General features: G+C 41.1%; 1 protein-coding gene across 4 annotated transcripts in view; it reads right to left on the bottom strand.

Moving 5' to 3' along the window:
- Nsun7 (NOP2/Sun RNA methyltransferase family member 7) overlaps positions 1-22,004 on the bottom strand; it is a 41,457-nt gene extending 19,453 nt beyond the window's left edge. For 3 of the 4 annotated variants that reach the window (XM_038325069.1, XM_038325080.1, XM_038325063.1), the window contains exons 1-6: positions 21,692-22,004; positions 15,358-15,420; positions 14,579-14,705; positions 5,327-5,479; positions 4,813-4,996; positions 3,684-3,894 (exon numbers count right to left, since the gene is read on the bottom strand). In XM_038325069.1, coding sequence (XP_038180997.1) covers positions 3,684-3,894; positions 4,813-4,996; positions 5,327-5,479; positions 14,579-14,705; positions 15,358-15,420; positions 21,692-22,004 — 1,051 coding nt within the window. Of the gene's footprint in view, positions 1-3,683; positions 3,895-4,812; positions 4,997-5,326; positions 5,480-14,578; positions 14,710-15,357; positions 15,421-21,691 lie in introns of all 4 variants that reach the window. The other variant, XM_038325056.1, reaches the window with a different exon arrangement.
- Positions 22,005-23,301: the final 1,297 nt, after the last annotated feature.

The raw sequence follows: 23,301 nt of genomic DNA on the forward strand, positions 1-23,301 counted from the left end.
TAACCACTCAGTCAACTCTCCAGTGACAACTCCCTTTTATTAATACTTACTTGTTAATATCGTTTATCTCTCCTGACTGCTCTGTGAAGTATGTGTGTGTCGTCGCTGTTAGAGTCACCTGGGAAGGGGGCTATCAGTTAAAACATTGCCTCAAGTAGATTAGCTGTGAGAATTTCTTCAGGGGCATCTTCTTGATTGATGATGTAAGAAGGCCCAGACCACTGTGGGTGGCACCATCCCTAGGCAAGTGGACCTGGGCTATCTAAGAAACCTAGCTGAGCATGAACCACTAAGCAGCCTTCCTTTATGGTTCCTGCCTCCAGATTCCTGCCTAGAGTTCCTGTCCTGGCTTTCCTCAAGGATAGATTATAACCTGGAAGGGTAAGGTAAAATAAACCCTTTTCCTCCCCAGATTGCTTCTGGTCAGAGCGTTCAGCCACAACAACAGAAATCAAATAACAGTCTGTAACCCTGGCACATGGCAGGCTGAGGCAGGAAGACCAAAGGTTTAAGGACTGCCTGGTGTGTGTGTGTGTGTGTGTGTGTGTGTGTGTGTGTGTACTTTTCAAACATTCATCATCTCATACTGTAATGTAAATTTCATGAGTGAAACTTTGTTTCACTGCTATAAAACAGAACAAAATTAATGTCATGACCTCTAAGACAGTGATAAACAGATATATACATAACATCCATCAATAAATGTGTGTTGAATAAATCATTAAAATTTTTTGTTTCTATTATTAATATTGCCCCTCTAAATTGCACTAACACTACTTGTCTTAAAAATCTGTTCCACATTAGTTAGAAGATGAATATTACATTTTAAGTCATTTGTGTTGTTAGGTATGGCAATAGTTTATTCTGTATATAATCCCATTAGATGGATACTGAGGTTGTTTTTAGTTTGAGGCTATGGAAAGTAACATGTTATAGTTAGATGTAGTCTGTCACCAACAAGTTCCTGTGTTAGGAGCTTGGTTCTTAATGTGGCAGTATTTAAGGGAGAAAATGTAATCTCTAGGAGATGACGGTCTTGGAAGGCAATCAGATGACTTGGACACTGCCCCCAGAACGAGGGTCACTGAGTTCCCCACGAGACTATACTATCTTAAAACAGCGTAACTTGCTTTCCCTGATCTCTGGCTTCCTGTTCTCCCATGTGCTCTCTTCTTGTCCACAGTTCTGCCATCTGCCATGCTGTGATGCAGACAGAAGGGTCAGCAGATGCTAGTGCCACCATGCTTTTGAACATCCAGATCTGTGAGCTAAACAACCCACTTTTTATGAATTGCTAGAAATTCATAAAAATTTGTTAGAAAGACATAATGCTTCTATGAATATTGTTGCACATAGTTTTTGTGCACATATTTGCACTATTTGTGGGGACAGGGAGGTCATCTACACAGACCTGAAATTCTGGGTGTTACTACAGGTACACATGTGACTTTAATAACTAGTTTTTCCAAACTGGTTGCTTAAATTTACAGTTCCATGAATGGTATTGGAACATTTCTCATGCCTTTTTAAAGCTTGTCAGTACATGGTGTTGCCAGTCTTTTCTATTTTAATCATTCTGTAGGCATGTGGCAGCAACATTCTAATTCTAACTCCCTGACTACCTTTCCATTGGTTTTTGTTACTTTTAATGTAAATTTTTGTTTTGTTTTTGCTCTGAGTATATTCTTTTTCTGTGCAATATATGGTTATGTCTTTTGTACTTTTTCCTATTGAGTTATATCACTTTTGTTATTACCATTATCATTTTATGTGTGTGTGCATATGTGTATGTATGCATGTGTGTGACATGATGCACATGTGGAGGTCAGAAGACAATTTACTTAAGGGCATCGGATATCTGTTTCCACCTTTATAAAGGATCCAGGGATGAACTCAAACACCAGACTTACATAGCAAGTGTCTTATTTTTAACCCAAGGAGCCATCTTTCCAGCCTAAAGCATGTGGTTTTTATTGTGAATTCATGAAAATTTTATGCATTATTGATAAAAATCAATTGAAATGCTTCTTCTATAACTTATTTTATTTTATTACTATAAAGAACCTTTAATATTTTCTGGTATCCAGTTAATAAATCTTCAATGATCAATGTGTTATACATTCCTTTGAAGAACTCTTAAATAAACTCCCCAGGTTATAAAATATATTTTTTATAACATATTCTAGGAGATTCTAGATATACACTGAAATGAAGTGTCAGTTTTCTTCCTATAATAGTTTACAAAGAGATCATCTATTCCTGAGCCTTCTGCTATTACCTTAGCCATGGCTAAAGCCCCGTAAGTGCAGGCTTTGTCTGGACTCTGCCTGCCCCCCTCTGTTACTCATCTGCTTTTACACTGCAACCACTGCTGTGGATTTTTACATCGTGTCAAATTTTCTTGTGAAGTGAATCTTTCCCCTTTGTTTTTCACCTTTAGTGTATCCGTGTATGTTTGGTCCTCTTTTTTAAAGATGTTTTTAAATTTATAACTACGTGTATATGGGGGGCTCGTGCATGTATGTGTGGGTAAAGCCAGTCTCAGCTTGAAATTCTTCTCAGTTCTTCTCTTCTCTTTCCTTTTATTCGGTAATGGAGAGCAAACCCAGGCTGTCGCGCATGCTATGCACACGTTCCCTTTACTGGGCTTCCCCCGCCCATTTATTTCTTCATTGCACACACGGCATTTTTGTCTTTTCCTTTGGCTTGTCTTATTGCTCCAAGTCTACAGCTTCCCATCAGCCTCTTCAGTTACTGCTGACTATGCTTTGTCTTTGCCTTAAGCAGCCACGCTGTGATGCCCATGGTATTAACTTATTTTATGCAGGCTGCTTAGCATAGCTGAGTAGCTCGCAACCATTAGCCCCGGCTAAATCCACAGCTGGCAGAGCCAGTATCTGAATCCTCTGTTGGTCTCATTCCTGTCCAGTGTACTCTCTTTGAGTCTGATCTACCATTTCTCAGCTAAAATAACACAGTCTCTTTTCTTTTCAGTTTAGTACTTTTTGAGTCATGTCTTTCTTTTTGTCTGAGTGCCAGACATTGCATTTGGATATATAGGAGATAACTTGAAATTTAGTTGTTTTTTTTTTTTTTCCAGCGAGAAGTTACTTTTGCTTCTAGCAGGTAGAGTGGGCCCACCTAAGACTGGTTACTCTAAGTTCCAGGTCACCTTAACTCAACTAGAAATTAAGATGGAAGATATCTGGGATTTGATTTGCTACCTTTCCTAGCCTGAAATTGCATACTGTTTGCTTCTCTGGCTCTGCCACTCTATACCCATTCTGTTTACTTCTGCAGCCTCTAGTGAGTGTGGTCTTTTCAGGATCCAATGAGATGTTAAAAATTAGGAGCATGAAAGACTTCATTTCTATTCCCTAATATTCCCTTTGTAAATTAAACATCTATGTTAATATCTTTTCATCTATTAAATGATGTTTCGAATCAGATGTTATTCTGTCAGAGAGAAAAGCAGCCCAATCCCCAAACACCTAGAAGCTAATTACTTTAACCTGGAGCTATCAGTCCTGTATTAAACACAGACAGCCCGACACGGGTTTGCGAGGATTTTAGAAAGATGGTTCACATATAATTTATATTACAACAACATAGTAAAACTTCAAACACTTCGAATATTTCTAGATTCTTTTAGAAAATAATCATCAAATAATATTTGCACATACTTTGGCATCCCATTTTTGAAAAAAGGTTCGTCAGTTCAGATTCCTTATCTTGTGATTGTATTCCACATACAAATATTTTTGAGGTATTATTATTTGTTAATGTTGACATATGGGCAACTGTGTACCACGAGCCTGTGTTGACCATTAGGATATCATCATCCATATTTAATAAAGCTTTTACAGAGTGGACAGCAAGACTTCGAGATTTGTCCTACAGAAAATAGTATGGTTAGAATTTCAAAATGTGTAACAGAAAAATAAGATGACTTAATTTTACTTTAAATGAACATAAGCACTTGGTAGGAATTCTGAAAAGATACCTGACCCATTTTAGTATAGCATTTTAATATATGTCTAAATGAAAGTCAATGAAGATAACTGAGAAACATATTTAAAACAAAAGGCTTACTCATTAACCTAAGTTATGTCTACCATTTATTCTTTGTATAGTGACAAGCCAATCCTAAAATCGCAAAATATGATTTATACATTATTATGGCTTGGCTTCCATTCTTTTGTGTTGTGAATGTTTTTAATTATGTGGCTGTGCGGGAATTTGTGCACACAAAGGCAGTGCCTACAGAGGCAAGAAGGTGGTGTCAGTTCCTCTGGAGTCCGGGTTACAGGCAGTTCTGAGAAGCCTGATGTGGTACTCCCTTAACCCATGGGCCATCTCTCCAGTCCCTTAGCCTCCACTCTTACCCCTTCATGAAACCCCACTCACCCACTACTACTATTTTTAATTTCCAATTACACTGCCATCTAAATTGCTGCTAGATCAGATGAAACTGAGATGTTTGAGAAAATTATAAAAGGCAGAAACGTTAAGAGATTCTATCCAAGGACATGGGTGTGGGAGCTGGGCCTAATCCCAGCACTTGGGAGGCTGAGGCTGGAGAATTGCCATAAACTTGCGGCTAACCTGAGCAAGATAAAGCATTCCCGGTAGTCTGGGCTGTATAGCAAGATCTCGTCTCAAGAAAACCGAACCAACCAAAGAATGTTGGTGTGTGGAGGGGGCTAAACCTTAGAGCACTAAATTAATCCACCTTAAATTTGATTTTAGGTACAAGGATTGTTTGGGTAAGCAGTAGTATTCAATTCACAATTAAAATAAATAGCAGTTTACCTGAAAAATAAGTTTATAATCTTTGAAAAGATCTATATTTATAAGATCTCTTTTTAGATGAGCTGGAAAAATTAAAACATCATAGCAATGCTGATCCACAGCAAAAACTCTGTCATCGAGATGCAGTACAGATTTGACTTTATGATAACCTTTACTCCTCAAACTACTATAAACTTCTTCAAGGCTGCAAATATAAGCAAAATTATAAATAGAATGCATTAAAATATATTTAGTATTAATACATTTGCTCCTGCAACAATGAGAAATATCACTATACATATTGCATGTAATAAAACAATTTTAGCAAAGTTAAAAAATAATTAGAAACATAAAGTATAACATATTAATATAATCTTATCAATTTAGTAAATTGATGGGAAGAGCTAAAATTAAACTATGATTCTAATCATTTCCCTAAATGTGGCCTCACCCATAAGAAAGGAAGTCTTTGTTACATTATCTTAAAATAATAGGGTTTTGAAATAGAAATGAAGAACTGGACTGAAACGCATACCTGATTTTACCAGTATTTATCCAAGCATAAAGAGGCAAAGTGGAGGCCCTCTGTTCCTGTTTTCTAACCGTCTCTGGTAGAATGTGGTAAATTGAAAGGGCGTCGTGTTTGATTCGACATCTCGCCAATGATGCAGCCAACTTTGTCTTAGAGCTAGAGACAGAAAACTCATTCTTGATGACCATGAACGTGAAACAAGACTATCAATTCTCCATTTGAATCATTTACAAAGTCCCATTTTGAATTTTAACAAATTTGTCTGTCATTCCATTTCAATTTTTTGAAAGCTAAAATAAAATTTTGTGATATTCAAAAATAGAAACCCAAACAGTCCTGATCTTCTGCTCTGTTTTGCTGCTGTGTAGTTATATACTCCTAAAATATTACATTGATAGTTCAAGGAATAAGCACAGAATCTCAAGTGAGACGAACCGGAAGTGAACCCAGGTGCTATGGCTCAGCAGCTGTGAGGCCTGGGGACGTCGCTCGTTCTCTCGGCGTCAGTTCTCCCATCTCTGGGGTCATCAGCTTACCTTAGCATTACTGTGCTTATATGTGCACAGTATTTAGCACAGGACAGACACACAGCAGGTTAATATTATCAAGATGGCAATGGTGTGTGCTGATACCATTCCAAAGATTTCATTAGTCTCTCTCAAACCCCGCTTAGTTCCGAACACCCCAATGTCTCACAGTCACAAACGAGAGAAAAGAAGAACATTAGTCCTACGAAGACACAATACATTTTAACGAGTGTAAATAGCATTTCTTTGTGCCTCTTCTAGAACTTTCTCAGTAGGAATCCAACTGAAATAAAGGAAAACTAAGGCACAGATGTGACAAGAGGGTCAAGTGCAAACTGAGGTCCACTCGATGCGTATTTAGGAAAAAGGGGACATCCTTAAGGAATTGCTAGGCGGCCAGCAACACACACCCTGAAAGATAGTAGGACGCAGACCTTGGTGATGGGCAACAAGTACGGGACCCTGATTTCTTTTCCTTATGCCATTCAAACTCCTGAGTCTAAATTTCACACCCTCTTGCCAAGATAAAAATCTTAATTTGTAGGTTGGAGAGAGGCACTCAGGAATACCTGAAGAGGGTGGTTTTGGCAGACAGTAAACTTAGGGCTGTATTATAAAATTGCAGCAGGAGACTTAAAATGATAGCATATTGACACATACAGAAGACTAAGCAAGACTGTGAATTGCTCTTCTATAGTATACATGTGTAGATGTTTGATTACAGAATATTTTGATCATTTATTTCCAAATACCAACTTAGTTCGAGTTTGCCACACATAATAAATGCTACCAAGTGGATTATCTGATTAATTTCTGCTACCTCAGCTGCCCAGCTGTCCCCTTCACCAGCATTCCCGTTCACACGCATCAGAGACTCCTTTCTAAGCATCATTAGATAATTCTAAAGTGCACTAGCCACAGGGCAGAATCCTTAAGCTTTAGCATGATATCTACTAGAACACCAGTAATTCAGCCTCAAGCGGCTCTTCCTGCAACAGTTCCACCACTCCCTTCCATAGATCTATCTTTAGATATTTGCAAGCCTATAATATGCATGTTCCCCCACCCCTGTCTCCTCCCCCTTTTTTCTCCATCCCTCCTTCTTCCCTCCTTCTCTCTCTTCCCTCCCACTCCCTCTCTCTTCTGCCCGGCCTCTGAATCAAATTACCTGAGTTCAAAGTTTTATTCCACCAATCATTAGCAGCATGCCTTTAGACAAGTTATTTAACCTTTCTAAGCTCTACAAGTAGTTACTTTAGCAGTTAGTATCTAATGAACAAGGTTGTTGCACAGACATGAAAATTTACTTGAGTATGGCTAAGAAAATCTTATAATTAATATGTTTATCACATTTCTACTAGTAACTAAATACTGTAATGATATCTGGATCTATAAAGACTAAACAATAATTTGGGTCTGTAAAGGCATCTGCCTGTAATCCCAGCACCAGGGAAGCAAACACAGGATTGCTGCAAATTTGAAGCCAGTTTGGTCTACTTGGCAAGTTTCAAGCTAGCCAGTGCTACCTAATAAAACCCTGCCACCCCACCCCAAAAATGATTTTGATCCTTAATTGACAGCTTGATGCAGAAAAAGACATAGAAACAATCCCAGCATAACGCGATGACTGCTGTGAGACACACAAAGAACAGAGTAAATGCATTAAGAAGAAATATACTGATGCTAGCCCAAAGGGATTTCTAGAAAAGCTTGAGTTAATTAGTAAAGGACAAGCAACATTTTCCAGACCACAAAAGGGGAGGAGACAGAGAAAGCATGTGTTTTCCAGACACGGTGGGAAAAAGACACACAGACAGAAGGCACAGTGCCATAGAGACGTGGGGACATTAAATTGCACAGCACATTTGCTGAGCAGAGGGTGGAGGGAGACGCAGAGGGGAATCACAACAAAGCACGCAGACTGAAGATAGGATGTTGTTGTGCAGAAAATAGAGGGATACTTAAAAGTAGAGAAATAGTAATGAATTCGTTGAGCAAATACACTTGTTTTCTTACTATATATTGCAGGCAATGTTCAAAGTTCCAGAAACCACTGAGTGGACCAGAAAGAAGTTGCTCCTGACATACGAAGCTTAGAGTCTGGTGGGAAACAACAACAACAACAACAATTTTTTTTGAGATGTCCTAAGTACTAATAACAAGGAAAAGCGTTTCATTGTGCTGTGCTGAACTAAAGGGTCCTTGCTATGGGAGTCAAGGCATAGTTCCTAGGAGTGAAATTCCAGCTAAAATAAAAGGGAAGAGAGTGGAAGGTGGCCAAGAGTAAAGCGGAACATGAGATGTGCTGCCAACGGATGAAGCAGAGGAGCCCTCGGGCCAGAAGGTACCTACTAATTCTGAAATCCACACCCCAGGACGAGGTGTGGAGAGACACAGGAACGGGAAACACAAATGGAAACTCGGAGCAGCTCCGAGTTTATGTGAAATCTGTCTTGGGGCCAGGGCCACCTCACTCAGAATACTTTTAGTTCTATTCATTTTCCTACAGATTTCATAATTACGTCTTTCTTTCCAGCTGAGTAAAATTTCATTATGTTTATGTACTATAATTGCATTCTCTTCACCAACTGATAGACACCAAGACTTGTGTCATTTCCTAGCAATTGTGAATACAGCAACGATGAACACAGATGTATAAATAGCTCTCTCGTGATGCATTATCACTGGGAATGTGCCCAGCCCAGATCATATGGCAGTTCTAGTTAGCGTTTTGAGAAACAGCCACATTGGTTTCCACAGTGGCTCTATCACTTTGGAGTCCCCCACACGAAATAGGGTTCCTGTTTCTTCACCTCCCCACCAGCATTTGCTGTTGTTTGTTTCCTTTACTGTTGTTTGTTTGTTTGTTTGTTTTTCAAGACAGGGTTTCTCTGCATAGCCCTGGCTGTCCTGGAACTCACTCTGTACACCAGGCTGGCCTCAAACTCACAGAGATCTGCCAGCCCCTGACTCGCAAGTGATGGGATTAAATGTGTGCACCACCACCACCTGACTTGTTTTCTTTTAAAAGACTTTACTTTGTTGTGGGTATTTTACCTGCATTTATACGAGTGTACCATAAGCATGCAGTGCCCACAGCATCCAGAAAACTGTGTGATGTCCTCTGGAAGAAGTCACTGACGGTTGTGATCTGCTATGTGGGAGCTGGGAACTGAACCAGGATCCTCTGCAAGAACAGCACGTGCTCCTAACTAGTATGCCATCTCTCTAGCCCTTCGTTTGTTTTCTGACTGGAGAGAGATAGAGTCTCAAGGTAGTTTTAACTTTCATTTCTTTGATGGTAAAGAATGTGTAACACTTTTTAAAAATTATTAGCCATTTGTATTCTTTTTGAGAACTCTTGGTTCAGTTCCAAAGCCCATTTTATGATTGGATTGTTTTATAATATTTAGGTGTTTTTAGTTCTTTGTCTATAATCTTCTATCAGATATACAGATGGCAAAGATTTTCTCCTATTCCGTGGCTACCTCTTTACTCTATTAGATTAACAGTTTCCTTTCCTGTGCTTTTGAATTCCATGAGGTTCCATTATCGATTGCTGACCTATTTCTTGAACCCCCAGAGTTCTGTTCAGAAAGCCCTTATCTATGCCTATAACTTGCCATGTATATCTTGATTTTTGTCTCTAGCACTTTTAGAGTTTCAAGTCTTAAAATCCTTGATCCACTTGGGTTTGATTTTTGTGCAAGATAAGAAAAGGATCTGGTTTGATTCTTTTACATATAGATAATCATTCATTTCTTTATTTGTTTAGGCTTTTATCTAAGTCACTCCTATAGGGGGTTACTATGGAACTGGTCATTTTTAGAGAAGGTATATTGTCTTGGTTGTCATGGTTCTTGTGGTTTGCACCAAGGTTTGCCCTTCTGGAGTTAGAATGTGGAAAAATGGGGCAGGCAGAATTGTTCTTATTCCAAGCCACCCTTTCCACGCCGGGGAGTTCCTAAGAGACTGGCTGTAGAAGGGTTGATAGATTGGTGTTCCGAGCACTAGGCCTGTCTCAAGTTCTCCCCCAACAGTTGGCATTGTCTGAAACTGTCACTGCGGCGATAAACCCACTATGAGACAAGGGTCGTGGCTGACTGACACCGTCACTGCGGGAGCGATCCCTCCCTGTACCCAATGCCATAGGGAGCAAAGGGCCATGACAGCAGTATGTGACCTAGGTTATTATGGATATGAAAAGAAAGAGAAGAAGCCATGGTGGGACTAGTGATCAGCTCTCGGTTGCTAGAAAGGAAGTAGAGGACAGCAATGCACATAAACGGGGGAATGGTGGTTTACAAAAAGCTGGGGAATGGGAGTTTTCCTTAAAGGTGGGCTGAAAAGAGAAGGCGATAGGTGTGCATTCCGATGACATGAAACAGTCTTGTCTCTCTGGAGGGCGAATCGAGACCCCCCTGTGAAATTGGCCAGTCTGTGTTCTCTGGGAGAGAAAAAGGGAAAAGGAAACGCTATGGGCAAAGGTGAAAAGAGAAATTATGTAAGACATGAACAGTGGGGCCAGCTAGCCTACCACAGTGACCTTGGATGCTATACAAATAAGGCACAACTGAGATGGGGAACAAGAACAAGGTAAGTATACAGAATATTGATGCCCACTTGCTCGATTATGAGAGTCTTGTTTCACCAACGGGAGTCCTGCATGTTGTTCTAGACCCTGGACTGTGCTCTGCGTTATTCCCTCCTAACATGTTTGTCCTTGGCTTAAATTCACTCACGGAATCAACAGACACTTCCAGGAGCTGACGGCAGCGGAAATGATCTCTCCTCACCCGTCGTCGCTGCAGTTAAGACAGGCAGACTGGAGTGTGCTGGTTGGAGCACTGCTTGGGTTCCAGAAGTCTTGGGTTCCCTGTTGGGGTGTTGAGGGCACTCCTGGGGCACTAGTCCCTGGAGGTTCCTTCTCTAAGATCTCTAGTGACACAGCTTCTGTAGCTTTCCTGGGAGAGTCCCTAAAGCTGGCCTGTTGGTATCCATGGCAGCAACAGCAGAGGTTATAGTGGCATCTACTGATCTGATATGCAAGAAGTTCATGGGAGCGATAACCAAGTAGATTATAGTGACAGAGAAGCAGCTGTCAGTCTGATGAAATTCTGTTCCTTTGGTCACCCTGTGCTCAGCTACTTACTCCAATGCAACTTCTTATACTATCTTCTCCAGTTCCAAGCTGAACATATTCCTGACTCCAGGAGAAAATCTTCTGCTTGAAAACATAAGACTGACCCTCTACAGATGATCTGTTTCAGATTCTCCATGAGGAAGGCTAAATGATCAAAGAGGTTCCAAAAAAAGTCAGAAAAAAAAAAACATGATAGGAAAAACTCAGTTTTAAGAATTGTTTATGGGACCTTTAGGCAAATGACATACTCTGGGGCATGATGGGCAATAAGAAAACTGGGGAAGTAAGAAAAAGCACATCTCTGGGCAAATGTGACAGATAACCTGCATAGTCAGCCTAACAGTCACAAGGCATTTAATACACATCACCTCTTAGACAGAGAAAAACAGGACGCTGCAGCCTTTTAAAACTGGTCTCTGCTTCCTTAACTCAGCAAGACTGTTCTTTTCCACTTCCTATATTGCAATTGGAAAGTCCCTGTAGGCATGGAGCCAAGACTATTTAAGGCTCAACTTACTTGTTTTTGTTCTCTCAGGATCAATTTTTAGGCTGTTTGTTACATAAAAGCTAGAACATTTACCTCATTAATTTTACACATTTTCTAAGTCTGATCCATGATATTCCATTTTGACCACATAATTCATCTTAAAATAAATCACTCTAGCTGGACAGGAGGCTGCACACCTGTAATCTCAACATCTTAAGAGGTGAAGGCAAAACAATCCTGAGTTCAAGGCCAGACTCAGCACACAGCAAGTCCAAGGCCGGCCTGGTCTACTGGAGACCTTTTCTCAAAGATAAACAAATCTCACTCTCTTTGACCTATGAAACAGATCAGGGTAAGGAAGTATACACACGGAATCCAGTGAAGAGTCTACTCATAGTGTAAGGATTTGGGTGGCAGTAGTAAAGGTAGGAATGGATGAGGAGATTCGCCTGAGTTTTGGAATTGGAGTCACAGGATTTGATGCGTTAGCTATCACAGAGTGAAGCGGGGGAGGAGGCATGAGTTAAGACAAATATTAGGTAGATGGTAGTGCCTTAATTATAATATGGAAGACTTGAGGCTGAACAGTGTGGAAATTCTCTGACAGGAGTTTAGAATCCAGCTATAGAGCTAGTAAGTTAGTCTAAGAAAAGAAACTAGCTGGCAGACACCAGGGGGCAGCAACAGGGCTCTCCCAACACGGGCTAGAGAAGTGGAGCAGAAGACGGAACTTCACAGGGAATGAGACAGAAACTAAGAGAAGGGTACAGGGGTTAAAGGAGCCAACTCCTTCCAGTTTTCCTACTCCCAATTCCATTTCCTCCCAGGTGAGAACTCCCACTATCGGGACATTTTCCATTCTTGCTCAAGCTAACTGAGGACAGTTTGAGTTAAGAGCCGTATTAAAATACTTTGGCTATGCTGGGCAGGGTAGCACTTGGTGACTGAGGTGGGAAGATCGCTTGAGCTTAGGAGTTTGAAACCAACTTCAGTAACACAGCACTTTAAAAAAAAATATACTGCTAAGTGTATCTTTTTTAAAGAATTAATTTACAATTTTTAATCATGTGTGTGTGTGTTTGAGAAGAGGGCATTTGTGCACACGAGTGCGGTGCTGGCAGAGGGCAAGAGATAATATCAGATGCCCTGGAGCTGAAGTTACAGGTAGTGAGCCATCCAAGTGGGTGCTAGGAACCAAACCTGGGTCCTCTGCAAGAGCAGTAAGTGCTCTTAACCACTGGGCCGTCTCTCCAGCCCCCATGTACCTTTATCTTTATACACATATTTCCCTTGCAGAACTCTGCTGTTCTCTGCAATTCAATTATTAAATACAGGCATTTCTTACATAGAATATTGTGATATGAGTATAATGTGACTGACTAATTTTGGATAAGGTTTGCATTTATTACTATTTAAAAAAACAACAACCAGGGTCTCACTGTGTATGTCATGCTGCCCTGGCTCACAAAGTCTTTCTGTCTCAATCTCCCAGTGTTACAGGAATGTACCACCAGACCTGGTTTCATATGAACCTGGGTTGGGGCTAGAGGTTATATGGGTAGCCATACAACCATATCTGCATTATGGTCCAAAGGAGGATGTCGTATATTATGAGGAAAGGAAGATATCTAGGGATCTGAAGTCCCTCATTAAGCAGTAAAACCTTCTGATTTCTCTGGCCTCGTAGTCCAGGTCCCTGGCTAGCAGTGTCACCTCGTCTTTCAATGATGAAACCATACACTGATATTTCTTGGAGTGCGTTGACTTCTCTGGGTAACTCAGTTAACTTGAGCTCCCGTCAGCCAGTCTGAGACTAAGTTATGATGGCCATGAAAATGTGTTTGCATGAGTGTCTGTGTGTGTACGTGTGTGTGTACCCCAGCACTTAGGAGATTGTGGGAGGGGGATCAGACGATCAAAGTCATACTTAGCTATATAAGCCATTCCAAGCTATTCTGGGGTACATAAGACCCCATTTCCAAGGAAAAATAACAGGGATGGGAAGATGGCAGAGTATGAAAATTGCATATTGTACAAACATGAGGACCTGAGTTCAAACCCCTAGCCCCACATAAAACATCCAGGTGCAGCACCTGTAATTCTAGCGCTCAGTGAGCAGACAGAAAAATTGCCGGGGTTTGCTGGCCCAGCCACTTTAACACAACCAGTGAGCTCCAGGGTCAGTGAGACTTTGTACCTAAAAATAAGGAAGGGAGTGGCCGAGGAAGCCATGTGAAATTGCCCTCTAATCTCCACACAGATACACCCGTGCTCACATATATGTACACACACACACACATATATAGGTGTGTATATATATATATATATATATATTATATATATGTATATATATATATATATATATATATATGCTCAAAAGAAAAGGAGAAGAAACCAAAAAAGGTAAAAGTAAGAACGATGGCACCAATACACCCTGTAGGGCAAAGCCCTCGTTGTTAATGCACTTGGTGCCACATGGCAATTAAGTTTCCAACATCTGAGTTCTGGGGACACCATCTGAACATAACACACAGTAACACTGACACACAGGACACACAATGCGCCCACTTTCAACTCCACTCTTAATCTGTTACCTTTCCTGCCTCCCTTCAAGACGAATACTCTTCATTATCCCACATGGCAGTGTCTTGTTGATATTTAGGATAAAGAGGAAACTGAACACATCAGTTTGTTCTTAACTAGACAGGCATTTTTTAGTTTGACAGAACCATGAATTTTTGTATAGTGTTGGAATTTTCTACTTGTTATGTGTTAGATTTTCTTGTAAAGGCATCAGTTAAGGAAGCAAACATTAGGTGATTCGAATTAAGTTTACTTTACGCACATACTGAAACTATTAGAAATTTGTGAAGATTTCCCACATGTTTATATACTGGACCATGCAATTCCACATCTTAAAAATTGCTCTAAAGTTAGTTATTTAAACTATTCAAGGCTGTTTTCCAAAGAACTCAAGACACTTTGACATCCTTTCCTAAATGTTTGAGACCCAGATATTGCTAAGTTCCACTACAGAAGTTCCGTAAGGGACAGCGCTAATGTGGGTTTTGTGTGAACATTCTTTTACCTCTTCTTACCTGTTAAGCAGGCTCTCCACTTCTTGAACTTCTGATATGGACTCTTCATTATCGGGAAAGGCACGGGGCTGAAATTTTCTATCTTGGAAATCGTACAGCATCACAATAATAAGACTGCTCAAATGATCTGGCTACCAAGGAGAAACATACATAAAGAAAACTAAAGAAACAATATCCAAAGGCTTGAGATGTAACTCAGGAGGAGAATGCTTGCCTAGCCTGATTGAAGGCTTGTGTTTGATCCTCTGAGGATAGGGGTGAATATGGATAACAGTAATATTTTATATTCCTTTGCTTTTATAACAGAATAAGAACATAATCATTTTTACATAGTATGGTTAGATTTAGAAATAGAGATGGTCCTTTTTCTTTTTTTCTTTCTTTTTGTTTGTTTGTTTGTTTTTGTTTGTTTTTCAAGACAGGGTTTCTCTGCACAGTCCTGGAACTCACTCTGTAGACCAGGCTGGCCTCAAATTCAGGGATCCACCTGCCTCTGCCTCCTGAGTGCTGGTATTAAAGGTGTGTGCCACCACCACCCAGCTAAGAGAAGGTCTTCAAAGGCAGGGGTGGGAGGAAGCGGGGAATGTAGTTTGTCCAAAAAGACAGTTTGGGGTATAGGAGTCAAAATGACGGGGCCAGGGTCAAAATCCAAGCATTAGAAGTAGGAAAAAACATATTTTAGAGCGGGCTCAACATTACAAAGATTATTATTAGATTGAGTGAATTTTCACATTTCCTAAGAAGTAATAATGAAGTGACTAATTCTAACAGTTGGTTACTTACTATTGTAGTACTTGGGAAGACAGAGCTGTCTATTAATATAGTTTCCAAAATATCTTGATCTGCAAGACAAGGGAAAAGTCTATTACCCAAAATATCAAATCTTAAAATAAAGACCTTAAATTAAATACATTAAATAATGTTGTAAAATTACTTTCACATCTAAAATGCATCTTGACTCCTCGTAAAGACATAAGTTACAACGGCAAGATGAAATATTTATAATCTTTATGAATCCTGGGCTCTTACAGTTAAGGCTTTACAGAGACTCATAGTCAAAGCATTAGCAATGTAGTCATAAAGGAATTTTCACTTTTAATGTATGACCTTTGAAAGGTATTAAGAAGATATAACTAATATTAAATAGCAGGGCTGGAGAGATGACTCAGCAGTTAAGAGCACTGGCTTCTCTTCCAGTTTCCCCGGCACCCCTATAGTGGCTCACAACTGGCTGTAACTCCAGTTCCAGGGGCTTTGGTGCCCTCTTCTGGCTTCTGATGGCACTGTATGCACGTGGTACAGTCATATATGCAGGCAAAAGAGCCAGGTACGTTAAAACATGAAAAATGTTAGGCCGCCTTGATAGTTTCAGTTTTAAGTATTGCTGGCATATTAGTTATTAATACTGTTAATAATTGTTCTGGATTTTCTATGTTTATGGGTGAAGTTATTTTCATTTAATAGCCTTCTGGTGTTAATTATCAGGATTCTTGCTAGCCTTATGAATGGGAAGCGTTTTATCTTCCTCTATTCATGCACACGACTTTTATGAGACATAATTTTAACTTAAGTATCTGGTAAAACTTACTAGTGAAGACACAGATGAACTATCTAACTCCGAACCAAATGACAAGAGTGGCCATGTAAAGATCTTGATAAGGACAGCAGTTCAAACAGAGGACAGAACAGTCACTGCTTAGGTGACAGGTAGGAATGGTTTAACATATTCTCAACTCTCCCCTGGATTCATGAGTGTTTCTGATGTGTGTGTGTGTGTGTGTGTGTGTGTGTGTGTGTCAAACAGACAGTAAGGCCTAGTCTTGATTCATTCAGCGTTCTTGAAAAAGCAATTCTTTATCATGTAGACACAGAGTTTCTACCTTTATTCGGGAAATGAGAAAATCAAAGAAGACTAATCTTGATGAAGTGGAAACTACAATTTTCATAGGAAATTTTTTGGAAGCATTATACATATTTAAACCAGCAGCTTTGGATATGAAGAAATGCTCTCATTTTCCTTTATAAGGAAAGGGAAGTTGAGCATTTTTCATCCTTAGTACTTGCAAACCAATTCCTATCAACTTTATAATTTCCCAGCATAAATCTCAGTTTTTTTGACACAGAAAATATAATTTCCATAGCCAAGAAGGACTTCTAAGTGAACATGTGTGGGCTGTAAAACTTGACCTCTGGAGTCACTCGGGACCACAGGGGTAGAATGAAGGAAAACAGAACCTGATTTTGCCAGTACCACACGTGCTTTCTAGGACTCTTGCCGAAACAATCTCCTCCAACTACCTTTGGTGTTGTGCAGACGGTTTCAGCTTCATGTAGCTAAAGTTACACGACTTTCTTACTTTGAAATATCAGTTTAAATAATAGCTACACTTTATTCAATGTATTCTGTGTTTTGGGCAAGGAAAGGAAACTTGACAAAATTATTTTAGTCCTTTGAGCAAATCAGAACAGCTACTAACAAATGCAAGACAATTATACAGTCAAAGTAAAACAATGTCCCCACAGAAAACTGGAATTATGGACGCGCATTGCTACTCTTCCATCCAGATGATGCATTTCTCTTTTTATTCCCATGGCTGCCTTTTTAGGCAAACCATTTAATATCTCCTTGAGCTTCCTCTGTTTTTTCATTTGTAAATGAGAATATTCTTCCCATTTATAGCAAATGAAATTAGATACTTTGTTAAAAAAAGAGCTAAACAAGTAAGAAGTACTATTGCCGTCGCTTAAGTGAATAGCTGAAGCATAGGAGGTTATTGGAGTTCTAGCTCATCTTCCTAACGAATCACAATGCAGTCAACAGTAACTCGACAGGCTTTAGAAGACAAACTACACATTATAAAGAAAGACAGGGCCCTTGACTGGCTCTTAGGCAGTTGCCTTAAGCCCTGGCAATAACTTGTGTAGTCCTAACTGTCTTTGTTTACTTTGGACCCTGAGTCATGCCTTATTATCCTGACCTTTACAGAAGTTAGTCTGAGTAACCAGTCAGTCAGCCACACATTTGAGCATGTCTTCTTTTAAGAGCAAATCTCAACAAAAATTCTACACAGCAAGGCCAAGGTGAGCGCCCCTCATTGGCAGTGTTCCCTTCACCTTGTCAGACGTCAAGCACTGTCGGAAGACTTCCCTGGGAAACGACAATGTGTCGCTTGCATCTGTTCTCTCCTGGACTCTGCCCCCTGAATAACGCTTGTTGATTTAATATGTATCCCTCTATTGTACTAAACCATGCATATACAACATTTGATGAGTTCTACAAACCCTTTTAGGGAACTGTTGAAGAGTGGTCTGGAAAACCCTTAGCTATAATTTCTAATTCACAAAAACTAGAACTGAACCATACGTGAAGCATTTATTGAGTTATACACTGGCAAGTAAAAAAAAAATTCAAGATGGCCAGGTTAATGCCATGGTCAATCTGTGGGAGTTAAATTCTTCAACAACTTCATACACTTAGAGAAATTAGAGAAATACAATTTAGCAAAAAAGTTAGCAATTTCAGGAGTTTCTCTTCCTCAAGCTTTTAAAAACATTTATTTGTTGTTCATACATTTCTTAGACTGTTTCACAGGTTTTTCTTATCTATTTATTTATTTGTTTGCTTGTTTGGATTTTTGAGAGAGGGTATAGGTATGTAATGCAGACTTGCTTCGAACTTAAGGCAGTCCTCCTGCCTCTGCCTCCTGAGTGCTGGGATAACAGGTATGTGCCAGCTCCCACTCCTTCTTTAAAAACAAATCTGTATTCCTTTGAAGTATGCAGAGATTCTTCTTAAAATTATTCAAACTCTATTTTGACAAAAGTCAAACTTCTCTCAATTTCTATTTTATAGGAACAGACTTTATTAATAACTTCATCTTTTTTTTTAATCAAAAATTGACCTGAGAAGCAGGCCATGGTGGTGCTTGCTTTTAATCTCAGCACTTTCAGGGGCAGGGAGGATCTCTGTGAGTTCAAGGCTAGCCTAGTCTATATAGTATGTTCAGGACAGCCAGAGCTGTCTTAATAAATAAAAAAGAACAAAAATAGAGGGAGGTGGATTACTTTGGGGTTACTTGGTAAAGAGGGTCTAGTGGTGGTCTTCATTTGAAGAAGCATCATACTGAACCATAAGGTGGCTAAGAGAAAGAGCTAACACAGAACATATTGTATCTATTATTGTTTAGTTATAGTTTTGTGTAATATAGTTATTGCTTAAATTGCTATCTCAAGGTAAGGCTGTCATATAAATTTCAGATACTCAAAAGCTAATGCTTTCTGAGTAATACCAAGGACAGCACGGAAGTGACTGTCTTTGCCAAGACTCCTAGAATACAAATGAAATCTACTTTCTAAACCGTGACACTTCGACCCTAAAATGGCAAAGCGGAGTGCAAGTGTACACAGGAGTGTACACAGGAGTGTACACAGGAGTGTACATAGTAACACATGAAAATATTTGCAGCACACTGATAATACAAAAGATAAAATAAAATGCTTAAGAATTCTCAAAAAATTTAAAGTAGTGGGTATTTATTTATCTTGGAAAACTCACTACATTGAAATTCTGATTTGTTTGTTTGTTTGTTTGTAACATGGTGCTGGAGGCAACAAACCCAGAGCTTATCATATATTCTGAACCACATGGTAAAACCCTGACAAATAAATAATACATAAAAGCAAGGTTGTAAAGGTTCAAGATAATAATGACAAAGATTATTTGGGTCAATAAGAAAAATCCAGTAGTCACAAGACTCTGCATAAAACAGGAAATGGTACAGGACAGAAAAACACACATCTCCATGATACTGGTACAAAAACAACAATGTAATTGATGATTAAATTTTATGTTGAAAAACTCAAGCTTTTATTATTGGTTTCTAAAGATAAGGTTCAACATTCTATTAAGAAAACTGTTTAAACTTGAATTAAAACTACCTAAAATTGGATTAACATTAAATACCAACTAATTATCATAGCTGATCAAGCTACATTCCACTGTCCAGGGAGAAAATGCAAAATCATAAATTGGCTCTGTGTAAAGTGCAGAATTGTACTGGTGGGAAAGTGTGGGAGACAAAAATCATAATCTAAAAGAAAAAAATCAGGCTGGGCGGTGCTGGTGCACACTTTTAATTCCAGCATTCAGGAGGCAAAGGCAGGCAGATCTCTGTGAGTTCAAGGCCAGCCTGTCATCAGAGTGAGTTCTAGGACAGCCAGGATAACACAGAGAAACCCTGTGTGGAAAACAAACAAGCAAGCAAAGAAAACAAAACAAAAATCATGAGCACAAGAAAACAAGGAGCTGAGAACTAACAAGTAGATGCTTTAAACCAGCGCTTCTCTGCCTTCCTAGTGCTGCCACCCAACCCTTTAATACAGTTCCTCATGTTGTGGTGATCCCCAACCAGAAAATTATTTTTGTTGCTACTTCATAACTGTTATTTTACTACTGTTATGAATTGTACTGTAAATATCTCATCTGCAACCCCTGTGAAAGGGCTGTTTAACTCCACCAAGGGTCACTACCCTCCAGGTGGGAGCCATTGCTTTAGACACTACATTTTCTTTTCTGTGATGAGAAATTCCTGGTTTCAGAGCTGAGCTGCATCACATTCGGAGACAAGGTATATTTATGTCTAATTAATCAATAGGAGTATTTTAATTTACCTAACAATTTCATACTTCCTTTTCTCAGCAAGGCCTCCTAGCACTAAAGAAATCATAAAAATGCTACTAGCCTCTTCTGAGTGATCTCGTGGTCATCCACTCATCATTGGCCATGCTGCTGATGTTCCAAACGTTTCTGTACTGTCTTTCTGGACCTAAACTTAACTTTACAAACCAGTATAAAGTTTATAGCAGCTATTAGTATGAAACACAATTCCAGGGGGCCAAAGAGATGGCTCTGCTGTGAGGAGCACTTGTTCCTCTTCCGAGGATCTAGGTCCCTTCAATAGCAGCTGCCTACCAACCGTCTCTTCCAGGGGACCTAATGCCCTCTTTTGGCCTCCTTCTCGACCGCACACATGTGGTGTCCATTCATTCCGGCAAAGCATCCATACACACACAATAAAAATAAGAAATTCTACAAGAGGAACCTCCACATCCTTTGACAGCTCTCTTCCTAGAAGCGATCTCTGGCTGTGCCCTACCCACAGTTAACCTTACACTCTGCAGTTGATACTTAACCACCATGAAGGCCTCTGGAAACTTTGGTCTAGCACTCTAGAGGCAAATTAGAAAGGAGAATCCTGCTTAAATTTGGCATTCCAAATTAAAGCTATTGGCTAAGAATTAGGTAATCTTGATTGGGGTTGACTTAACTGTTGTATTTTTAAAAAGTATTTTTAGAGACTGTACTTTCCTTCATCTCTCCCCAGTCTCCCTTAAATTTCTGATGCCTCGTGACTTCAAATACAAGTTGTAAATTCAGCAGGAATGTAGAGAAGCGGCCAGGTGAAGTGGCACACGCCTTAATCCCAGCACTCGGGAGGCAGAGGCAGGTGGATCTCTGTGAGTTTGAGGCCAGCCTAGTCTATGGAGAGAGTTCCAGGACAGCCTGAGCTACATAATGAAACCCTGTCTGGGGAGGAAGGGAGAGAAAGAGGGAGAAAGAGGGAGAGAGAGGTGAGGAGGGGAAGCAGGAGATGGGAAGAGAGATGGAGAGAGGGAGAGGGAGAGGGAGAGGGAGAGGGAGAGGGAGAGGGAGAGGGAGGGAGAGGGAGAGGGAGAGAGAGAGAGAGAGAGAGAGAGAGAGAGAGAGAGAGAGAGAGAGAGAGAGAGAGAGAGAGAGAGAGAATCCTCCTGGCTCAGCAGCTGGCCTGTACAAGCATGCTGGCTCCCGTTCATTTTAATGACTGCACTACACCTGTCTTAGAACAAGGAAAACTACTAATTTCACTAGGACCCCCTCATGTTTAGACTGTTGTAACTGGCCAAACATATACACGTGCAAAAAAAAAAATTCACTGTTTGAGGGGCTAGGCTGCATTCTGCATTCTAGAAATTTCCTTGTCTTCCCTATAGCCCAGGGTGGCCTTGAACTGCGCCTAAGCCACCACGCCTTGCTATTTTCTCCTAGCGCCGACCTTCCAGACTGGAATTACTCACACTTCAGGGCACTGAAAGCCAGTTCATAGGAGGAGCGCTGGAAAGTTTCATCCTCAGACTGGGACCAGGACGGCAGGGGTTCGTTCCCGTACTTTATTATGACTCTGTCTGGCGACTTTTCGACTCGAATATCCTGAAAAATGTTCGCTGCCATAACGTACACGGAGTCTGGATAGCTAGGTTTTTCTGAGATAATGGCTGAAGATTTTTTCTTGGCGACTACATCCCCTAACATCTCCAGGGAAGCCAGCTGGGAGATCTCCTCCATATTTTCTTGGGTAAAAAACTCTAGTTCACTTGTAGGGTCCAGCATGTTTGCCTCTGTTGTCATAATTCAAGGTTCAAGTACAATTCAGGTGGTCCGGGAGAGTGCTTTCCATGTAGTCTTAAGCATTGTCTCTACGGAAAGAAAAGGTTGTCCCAGTAAATCACTTTCTGCAGCACCTCTGTTGGTAGTCCCCTTCCTGTGACCTTAGAGACAAGGAGGGGTGGCGCGTCCTATCCACCCGAACAGCCCATACTTCCAACTGCAAGGAAAACTTGCATTCAGGGTGGGAGGGCCGGCTGGAGAACTGGATCCCCTGAGAGGAACCGATCTGGCCACAGCCTACTGGGGACAGACCCCAGCAAGTGTCCTAAGGTCTCCCTGGCCTGGCATCATCACCATCCAAGGGACTAAGCGCCTCAATCACCTTCTCCGCGAATCCGCCCTGGTCTGGGGCTGGGATGGTTCCCGGGGCTGGCAGCCGCCACTCTTGGGGGGCTGGAGGGAGGTCACAGGCCCTCGGGAGCCCCGGGAGGAGGCGGCCCGCGGAGGCCGTTTGTTTCTAGTGCAGCCACACCACCCGCCGGTTCGGGCAGCGGGGACGTTCGAGGGAGGGAGACAGCGCTCCTCGGGGCCGCCCCCTCGCGCTCCGGGTCTCTCAGGGGACACTCTCGTGGTGTCCCCTCGGGCCGGGTCACGCCCTCCGCTCTCGGGGTCCCTAAGGGGGGCGTTCCTCTAGGCCGCGCCCTGGCTTAGGGTCCTTCTCTAGGCTGCGCACTATGTCCCCCGGGGGGACGCTTCTCCAGACCGCACCTGAGCTCGGGAGGCCGCCTTAGGGATCGGCTGCAGGGAGCGAAGAGTCAGGTTCCCAAGGAGCCCAGGCCTCGGTTCCCAGTGGCGTCGGCCCGCCCAGCAGGGCCCGGATCTCCATGGCAACCCGGAGGGGAGGGCGCCACACTTCAGACTTCCCCCACCGGATCTGGCAGAGGTGACTCTCATCAGTTGCTTGTCCCCTCTTGGGGTGCTGTGACACCCGTTCAGTCCCTCTTGGAAGGCCGAGGCCAGGCTCCCTGAGCATTCACCCATCTCCTTCATAAACGCTTAGTGATATTTGGTTAGGGTGTAGTTCCGTGTTTTAATTCTCGGGCATCTGAGGTCCTCATTAAAACGCAGACCTCTGGACCCATCATCAAGGATTCTGAGTCTGGGTATAGGACTCGAGACTGTGCCTTTTTTTTTTTTTTTTTTTTTTTTTTTTTTTTTTTTTTTTTTTTTTTTTTTGCCTGTAGTTCTTGTAATCCCAAAGGCCATGGTATGGAAGACTCTAGTGTAGGTACTCCATCAA

The sequence above is a fragment of the Arvicola amphibius genome, chromosome 1 (assembly GCF_903992535.2).
Source record: "Arvicola amphibius chromosome 1, mArvAmp1.2, whole genome shotgun sequence".
Taxonomy (NCBI): domain Eukaryota; kingdom Metazoa; phylum Chordata; class Mammalia; order Rodentia; family Cricetidae; genus Arvicola; species Arvicola amphibius.